Source organism: Rissa tridactyla, chromosome 4 (assembly GCF_028500815.1).
Source record: "Rissa tridactyla isolate bRisTri1 chromosome 4, bRisTri1.patW.cur.20221130, whole genome shotgun sequence".
In the NCBI taxonomy this organism is placed as follows: Eukaryota; Metazoa; Chordata; class Aves; order Charadriiformes; family Laridae; genus Rissa; species Rissa tridactyla.
The window spans coordinates 74,679,901-74,689,436 of NC_071469.1; the positions used below are offsets into that span (position 1 = coordinate 74,679,901).

General features: G+C 37.2%; 1 protein-coding gene across 4 annotated transcripts in view; it reads left to right on the forward strand.

Annotated features, from left to right (window-relative positions):
- Positions 1–9,390, forward strand: part of SLC7A6 (solute carrier family 7 member 6) — a 31,216-nt gene extending 21,826 nt beyond the window's left edge. For all 4 annotated transcript variants that reach the window (XM_054200979.1, XM_054200977.1, XM_054200978.1 and 1 more), the window contains 5 exons: positions 3,501–3,604; positions 4,663–4,759; positions 5,019–5,168; positions 5,894–6,077; positions 7,522–9,390. In XM_054200979.1, the coding sequence (XP_054056954.1) occupies positions 3,501–3,604; positions 4,663–4,759; positions 5,019–5,168; positions 5,894–6,077; positions 7,522–7,616 (630 nt within the window). In that variant the 3' untranslated portion in view covers positions 7,617–9,390. The remainder of the gene's footprint in view (positions 1–3,500; positions 3,605–4,662; positions 4,760–5,018; positions 5,169–5,893; positions 6,078–7,521) is intronic.
- The last annotated feature ends 146 nt before the right edge of the window (positions 9,391–9,536 follow it).

The window sequence follows — 9,536 nt, forward strand, 5'->3', positions numbered from 1 at the left end:
ATATGTATATCTTACATGTCCAATGGATGGGAGGGCATAAAAGGACTTTATCTGTAATTGCAAGTGCTGTATCAGCCACTGAATTCTCTTACTGTTTCCTAGCTGTTAGAAGCAGTTATAGTTCAAGTCTGGACTACAGGACTTGTCAGACTATAGCAGAGATGACAATTTAATCTCTTAATCCTTCTTGCTCTTTAGACTTTCTCAGAAGAAACCTGAGAAGAAGTCCATCCCCATAGTGGTGGCTTTCTCCTGTTATGGTGGACTAAATGCTTCTGCTATAGCTGCCTCCAGGTAGGCTCCTCTGTCATCCTCCGCATACCCTTGCGAATGCTCCATTCTTTCCCCTGTTACCAGCTCATTTGTTTTTATAAATGCACTTCACTACTCCCAGAAGTAGTGGTAGTTAAAGTGGATTTGGTCAGGTGCTCGGTTCAGAGCCCAGGTCTAGCTTATTTGTGGAGGATCCATGATTGTACAATTGCGGTTTTAGCAGAAAGCAGCCACTAACATTTCTGCATCTCCCCCCCCCCCCCTTTTTTTTTTCTTCTGGTACAGTGCACGTAATGTATGTGCTTGGTAACTTGATTGCTTTTTGTACTTTTCTCTGCCCTTCTTTCTTATGCAAAATAACCCTCTGATATGCCCAGAGATGAATGCTTATTGTGGCCACTTTTACTTACGCTTCAGTGACACTTTTTGCAAGAAACACTGTAGGGATCTAGCTCAGCTTTGGAGAAGACGTTTCTTGGCATCTGTTAAAATGGGAGTGTTGGAGGATTTATAAACGTGAAGTATAACAGTGTGTTTATTGTCTGAGTAGTGATACACAAACTTGGATGATTTTTATGTTAGAAATGAGGGTGAAACCCAGTCAGAAAACACCTGCATAAAGGCAGGTGGGTCTATACTTGTCATGTTAAGCTAGTTAATATCAGTAGAAAGTTCCAAACTTCAGGTACCTTTCAACTTTGTTTTGCTGAAAGATCAGTTTGCAGGCAGATCTACTTGGCAAACCAAGCTGAACTTTCTAGATCATTCTCAATTAAAATACTCCTTTGCTTTACCTCTCTTAGGGAAAAGTTAAGCTCTTGAAGTTAATGCTCCACCCTTTGGTCTCTCAGGAATCCCAACTACATCATTAGAAAGTACATTGGAAACGACAGTGTTTGGTGAAGGCTGTCACTAGGTTATTCTCTCTTTTGAAGGGGCTGACTCGTACAAATCTAGGGATATTAATTATTTAGAGTTTGAGCTAGATCAGCAGTTGTTATACATCGTATAGTTTGCATCCAGAATTGGATGTATAATGTCTTGATCTGTGTATAATTTGTGGCAGTGATACCATAGCTTTGCCTTAACTCTTTGTGGCTTTTCCCGCTCATATGAGGGATTGCTGTTTTCGAGGATGTGTGAAACACATTAGCATGTCTTAGGAATGGTAGGATGGAAATGGCCTCTGAGTTAGTCTCGCCTCTGGCCCATTACTAGATGTTTCAAAAGGAAATGGGAAATGCTTGCAAAGAACAAATGTCAACCTGCCTTTTGGGGGGAGAAGTTTCTCCACATGATATATTAGCTAATTTGCATCCTGCAGCATAAGATGACATTCATATGTTTTCTCTCTCTTCTTTAACTTTAGTTGTTAATATTACTTACCTAAATGCTTATGCTTTAGGCAACCTAACTAAACATCTTAATTCTCTAACATCTTGTTGAGTGAGTTCTGTATCTTAGCTTTGTGTGTGTGTGTAGAGAGATAGATATATATATATATATATAAAAAAAAAAAATCCTCTAGCAGTTTTAAGTTTGGTGTCTAGTAATTTCACTTGCTGTTTGGCTTCGGAAATCAGCGGTCGAGGTTTACATCATCCTTTAAAATATTACAACAATTGCATATTAGAATTTTCATCCTGTCCTCATTCTTACTTGTTCTGGGGAAGTTGTCTTGATCCATTCACTGGATCATTATGATTTGCATTCTGCTTTGGGAGACCACATTTCTCAGAGCTCCATTTAGATCAAATAAGGATCTGAGAGAAGCACTGTGGGTTCTGAGCAGCAGAAATCTTTTATATAAAATAATTTAAATTATTAGTTGCTTGTTCAGTTTCAATTGACTGAAAATGGGTAATCTGTGGTATACAGAACACATTTCTTATGGCATGGTCTTTTGCTAAATTGATGTTCTGGTTTCAGCATGGAATAGGATTCATGCGTGGATTAGTTCTTTTATATTTTTCATGTGTTAATTTTTATAATTTCTGTTGGAATCTGTGTGCGTGTGTTTTTCCACCCCTGTGTTGAAGCTCCATTTTGAGGGAAGCTATACTAACATGTATAAACTAAAAGAGCTCAGGAAGAGAGGTGCTTTAGCAGGAATTAGGGTGACTAACACAGTTGATGCATTGACTTTGAACCTTTTGGCAAGGTTCCCATTGAACTGATTATACACTTTTTGTATTGTTCCCTAGCAGCAGGAAATCCTATCTGCCTTTGCAAGGGCTCAACTAAATTGCACAAAAGGATGGAATAAATTTTGCTTTTTAGTGTAGATGATGGTTTACAGCTAAGCAGAGCTGGATTCTGAACCTTAACTTGGATGACGTGCTGAACAAAGCACTTTGTCAACCCAGACAAAGAACAGGAAACTTTAACCGGCCAAGCTTTTGTTTATGTCAGTAGTTTTTTCTGCATTTTATGGTTTAAAGATTGACATTATATCCAGGGTTTTGTCTCACGAAAATCAATCACTCGTTTCACAAAAAAGAAATATAAATATCTATATTAAGTCATTTAGGCTTTTTTGACCTACAAAACAACTTTCAGAAAACAGATCACAATGAACTGCTTTTGGTTATCTCGTTCCTGGAGTAATTAAATGAAAAACTTGACCGCTGTCAAATCCAGACAGCTTTATATGCTACAAATAAAGGACAGTTCTGAATGTTGGTCCGCTTTGACTGAACTTCGTAGCTCATAAATGTTATAATGAAGACCAATAGTTTAAAGGGGAGGTCAAGGGTTTCAACATATTAAAAACTGAAGAAAATTTTTGTAATAGAAAAGACAGATCTGCAGAAAGCTGAACTAGTATGTATGCATAGTATACGGCACTTCCTTTTTTGGATATGTAATAATATTTTTGTCCTTTATTCTCTGTAGTCGCTGTGTTATACTTGAGTTCTGTAGTTCAGTTAGATAATAAAATATATCAGGATTGGTGAGAAAATTAAAAAAAAATGTTTTCCTTTGTGAGCATTATTTTTATGAGCAGAACATGTAAGTTCAGGTGCTTGGCTAAGGAAGTTTGTGCTTATTTGGAATCCATAAATAAATAAAAAAAGCTGTGTGCTTCTTTGTGCTGCATTATGGATTGTCCTTACTATATTACTATTGTTCCATACACACTTACTACAAAAGCTTTGTTCTCATTGTTTTACATATGCTTTGTTGCAGATATTTTCATGTTGCCTTTTTCTTTTCCCTTTCATTAGACATTTGCTGACCAGGTATTTGGTATCTTCAGCTGGACAATTCCCATTGCTGTAGCCTTTTCTTGTTTTGGTGGACTTAATGCGTCAATTCTAGCATCATCGAGGTAGTGCATATCTCTTTCTGTTTGACAAATGTTCGTAAGTTTTTACATGTTAATGTTATGCTCATCTGTTATGAGGGGCAAAAATACTTTTGTAACCAAACCTGTAATTAATAGCCACAGTAAAATAACAGACCTAAATAAACCTCTGTGTGTGTGCACATATGCCCTTAACGCTGCCTTACTTCCCCAAAGCCTTCCTAGCTGCATGCAGAGTACCATTAAAGACCAAGTGAATGTTGTCTGTGTGATAAGTCCTCAGGCTTTCTGATTATTTGGGTTGAGTTATCGTCTATTTTACTTGATATAATAATTCTAGCAAGTTCATGTTTTCAAATGTATTTACTTAAAACTTACTGACTTTCTAAAATCCCGGTATCTTTTAAGTTTTTCTCAAAAACTTTTAAAAGTTGCTACTGCTATGAAGCTGCAGTCAAAAAGCTTAAGATACAGTATAGAAGCTTTTCTCTGAGCACTGATTATGGATGTGACTAGTGAAAGTTTTAAATAGATTTATTCAGGCATTTTGACATCCTTCCTGTCCATTGAATGTATGCGCAGTGCCTCTGTACTGAGAACAAATGTGAATCTGATCTGGTGAAGTAGTCAATACAGAATAACTCGCAGTCGTTAATAAAATTATGTGTGTTTGGGTTTTGAGCATGTGGTTGAGTGAGCTCTTTTTAGACACTTGGTGATCTCTTCTGCTTGGCATTGAAAACTATTCTGCGATAAGCTGGAATGTTTTCACTGCTAGCTTTTGGAATTTTTCAAAAAAATAGAAATTTATTTCGGTTACTATAGCACGTTTTCTGTTTTACTTGTGGGATTGTTTTATAAAAATGGGTGTTAACACCATGTTTCTAAAAGCTTATATGTGTCTTTTAATGGTGGTTGTACAATACATCTTTACCAGCAGGACTGAATCCATGTTCCAGTTTAAAGCATGGAAATTCAGTAGTGTAAATCCTTATTTTGACTGCCATTGTTCTTTGATTTTCTGTAATACATTCTCTCTCACCTGTGGCCTCAACATCTGTTTTCTGATTTGTGTTTTTCAGGCTATTTTTTGTAGGATCTCGAGAAGGTCACCTTCCTGATCTCTTGTCTATGATCCACATAGGGAGATTCACACCTGTGCCAGCACTGCTTTTCAATGTAAGTTGTTATCGCTTTTCTTTTCAACTGTTCAGATGTGATTATATGAATTACTTGAAGAAAGGCTTTAAAAAAGCACAAGAGAGAACTTCAGATTTACTGTCATTGAGGTGATTGTCATTGAGAGAGTGAATTTTGAGAGGTGTAAAATCATGCCAAACACCAGGGAGTAAAAAGGTGTTACTTCCATGCGAAAAGCAGCATAAACAATAAGTTTCAAACTTTTGTTGTTTATCTGACTCCTGTTCTTTTCTGACAGTGTGCTATGACCCTTATTTACCTGGCTGTGGAAGATGTCTTCAAGCTTATTAATTACTTTAGTTTCAGTTATTGGTTTTTTGTTGGTCTGTCTATTGCTGGGCAATTATATCTACGTTGGAAGGAACCAGATCGACCCAGGCCTCTTAAGGTAATATTTCTTTTTACAGAATTGTTTAAAGTCCCTCTCTTCCACATATTGTAAAAGTACTATCTAAAACCTGTACCTTTCATGTTACCCCTAAAGGTTACAAATTGATCAGGATGCAAAACATGGTTTTCATTTTATATTGTACCATGAAAGCTAGCTAGTCTGCTAGCTAAGAATAAGGGATTATTGTAATAGCATACTCTTATTGTACGTTAGTTCAATCAATAGCCCTTCTGTCAACTGGAGAGTGTCTAGGTAGGCTAACATAGTAGTTAGCCTTTTTTGTTGGCTTAGAAATACCAAATTAGGAATACTTAATGAATTCTGTCAATGTGGACCACATTTAGCTCTGATGGTGTTTCAGTTCAATATCTGATCATCTTACCACCTTCTCATACTTGAAGTTGATAGGCTACATGAAAAAGTCATTCGTGTTTCCTGGGATTTATTGGATTTGTCTAAAAACACCTCATACTGTTATACACTTTGTTTCAACACAGCAAAGTTACCATACCTGATTACTTTTGCAATTTTTAGCAGCAATTCTGATCAAGAATAATTCTGCAATTTGCTTATGATTCCAAATAGCCAGATGTATAATAGGAAGAGCAGGTAACTTTACAAAGTGGGATTGAGAGCGAAAAGTCTGTAATTCTCACCAAATGCTTGTAACTGTAGACAATGAGTAGTTCAATAACATTCTGTTCTGTCTTTTCTGTCTGCAGCTGAGTGTGGCTTTCCCAATAATATTCTGTATATGCACAATATTTCTGGTGGTAGTGCCACTCTATAGTGACACTATCAATTCATTGATTGGAATTGCCATTGCTTTATCTGGAATTCCAGTCTTTTTCTTGGGAGTCTATTTACCTGCATCAAGGAGACCTCAGTTTATCAACAAGATTTTAGGTAAGTTTCTTTGTATATGGAGATGATCTTAGGAAAGAGGACAATTAAATAAGTGAATCGCAGTTTGTTGACGAAAAGAGTTGTGGTCTTTTGTGGATCACAGCCAAACAGAGGTTTGTGGTCTGTGGACCCCAGCCAAACAGAGCCGCTCGCTCACCAGCACTCTGCAGGAGAATAAGGGAGAAAATAGGAATAACAAAGGTGAAAAAACTTGTTGGTCAAGATGAAGACAGTTTAGTAAGTGAAGGAAAGAGGGGGGAAAAAAAACCCAACAAGTGCAAACGCAGTCACTTGCCACCTCCCACAAGCAGACCATTGCGCAGCCAGTTTCCAGGCAACAGCCACCTTGAAGAAACCCTCCCACATGCACGTGCTTCTTCCTCTGCCCCAGTTTTTATTGCTGAGCATGACACTATATGTCATGAAATATCCTTTGCTTAGTTTGGGTCAGCTGTTCTGGCCATCTCCCTTCTGAACTTCCTGCCCAGCCCCATGCTGTTGGTTGAAGGGACAGCAGAGTGGGAGGCAAAAAAAAAAAGCCTTGATACTGTGCAAACACTGTTCAGCAAAAGCCAAAACATTGGTGTGTTACCCACCGTGTTTGAGCCACAAATCCAAAACACAGCACCATGTGGATCGCTATGAAGAATGTTAACTGCATCCCAGCCAGACCCAGTAAAAGAGCATACTGATTTTATATATATTTACTGTATATTTAAAAGACCACCCACTTTCTACAGATTTTTGTCCTCCGTTTTTATACTTTTCTCTTTAATCAGCACACAAAAAGCCTTTTTCTTAAGCAAGGCTGATCACTGTAAAAGGGCTGGGCATCCTTGCTAATGGAAGGTAACTGTCTTGCTTTACTGAATCAATTGTTTGAAGATAGATTTTATGTCAGTCACAGATAGAATTTTGCCTTCTTTTGGATTGTTGCAGTTAAATTGTACATTTCTCTCCAGCAGTACACTGTTGTCATTGTTAATATGTGAGAAAACCATGATGAGGGATGTGGAAAGGAAGGTTTATAGCATAATCGTAGAATCAAACAGCCAATGAATATGTAAATACTCAGTAATCTTGTCACTTTCCTGTGTGTTATTTGAAGGTCTTGTTGGTTTATTTTTTTTATTCTACCAATTTTATATTAATTATAGAGAATAATCTTAAGTATAGAGAAAAAAGATTTTACTTCAGTCACTTGGGGGGATGCCTCAGAAGAAAAACACCCTAGGATATAAACAGAACAGTTTTAAACATTATCTGTTAAAAAAAAAAATATGGAGTGGAAGACACTTTTTGTATTAACTTTTATCGTTTGTTTCCCTTAAGAGAAGTGAGGCAGTGTTCGTGACAACTAACTTTCATTACTCAGATGCATGTTGTATAATTAGAGTTGAGATAGGTGGCTATTCTTCTGATTTATCTTCAATTTCCTATGCAGGTGCCGTCACACGAAACATGCAGCTGCTCTGTTACTGTGTTCTAACAGAGATGGATACAAGTAAAGAGAAGAAGTTAGAAATCAAATCCAGCTAAAAATTCAAAGCCATTACAAGCAACAGAAGGGAGGATAAAGCAATTATGACAACAAAAGGGAAGAGATGGAACTGGAAAAAATCGGAAAATTGTTTCCAGTGGTCTTTCAGAAATGCTGAAAATGTACTTGCAATTGGATTCTCACATAAATCGTCCCCTTGCGTCACCCTTTTAAACTGTGGCATATTTTCACTGGATAATGATTACCTACTCATTTCAGGCACACAAGCTATGTGTCAATACTGTTCCTTCTTCAGAATTGGTATTAAAATGGTAAGAGCTAATGGATCAAATTAGGTTTCTGCAGAACCAGGTGGTGAAGTAATGCATTTTTAAGTTAGACTGAAAACTACTTTGACTCAAAAGACCAAAACTCATTTCCAGCTTAAATCTGGCAGATGTTTGCATGAGATGATTTGCTGTGCTATCTTGGTTCTTATCCCAGAATATAACTGGTCACAACGAACTACCTAACTTGTCATTATTAGCAGAAAAATGAATAAAGTTGTGCTACATTATTTAAAGACTGAACCAACCTCTCTTCCTGACAGATAAGTATTTTATTCTGTATGTTATGTGGAAATACGGTATCAGACCGTGGCAAGGATTTAATCAACAAAGCGCCTTGGCGCTGAAGACTTGATTAACATTTGATGATTCTTTCCTGTTAGTTTGTTAGTACTTGGTCAACTTCTGACAGGCTTTGTGAAACTTCCAAAATTAAAATGCTCCGTTTGAAGCTTGCATGCATTTGTTTCTGAACTGTTTCAGTGAACACGCGTTAGCAGTGTTACCTCAGCAGTCAGAAAATTCCATTTCTAAATTTCAGTGCTGTTCATTAGAAAATGAGCATCCACAAACTCACAGAAGAAGCTGCTTTCTTTTTTTTCTTCTATAGCAGAACTATATCTTGAAAGCTAAGTAGCAGGGAGAGAAAATAGCAATAAAAACAGAAATAAAAAGTAGTATTGCAATACAGACTGATGCTAGTTAGTACTATTTGTAATTCCAAAGCTGTAAGCCTAACATCAGGACACTTGATACTGAATTTTGGTGCAGCAAAAGGTAATGCGAAGCTAGCTTGTTTGGCCAGCGGAGCAAGATATACTTCAAAAACATACCTGGAATTTTTACCTCATTTCAGCATGTTTACCTCAGTTGACTTGAGCTTGTCCACATGTGCAGCTTTTTGTGCATTGAAGTTGAACTAAATCTTGTAATCACAAGAACATAGCTGAAGCAATGCTTCCAATGCTGCACCACGTTTGCATCTGTCACTTGAATAATAGTGAGAATATTTGGATTCTTGTACTGACTCCCTGACCAAGGTTATCTTAAACAAAAAACCTACAGATAATGGCAAATTTTAGTAGATGATGAAGACTAACATAAAACAGAGTCTTGGGCTACCTTTATGAAGCAGCATTGGGATTTAATTCTAGCTGAGGAATTTTGTGCGCTGTTGGCACAAAAACATGTAGGGTCTCTTCAGTATTTAATGAAAATTAGCGGTTAGCTATTATAATGCAGCTTTTTGATCATGCATGTGATTAGAATGAATTCGGTATCTAAGTTGAGACATCTGTTCAGTGGGTAAGCTGAGGCTAGGGTTGTGGCATAGGTTAACAGCCATCTTAGCCTTTCTGTGAAACCGAGGGAAAAAATACTTTGCTTCGACTACCTTGACAGCACCAGCCAGAACTAATTGACCTACAGTCACTGCTGCAACCTGCTGCTCATGACTGACATACATCTAACATCCTGTTAGCTATTTCTCACAGATTCAAGGAGGACAGTGCTGAAATACTTTGTGTGTCCAAACAGGTAAGATGAAATTGTTTTAAAAGTAAATGCAAGTTAAAATGCTAACGTGGCTTCAGCTGTACCAACTCCTATGATCTTTGAAAGAGTAAAGAAAAC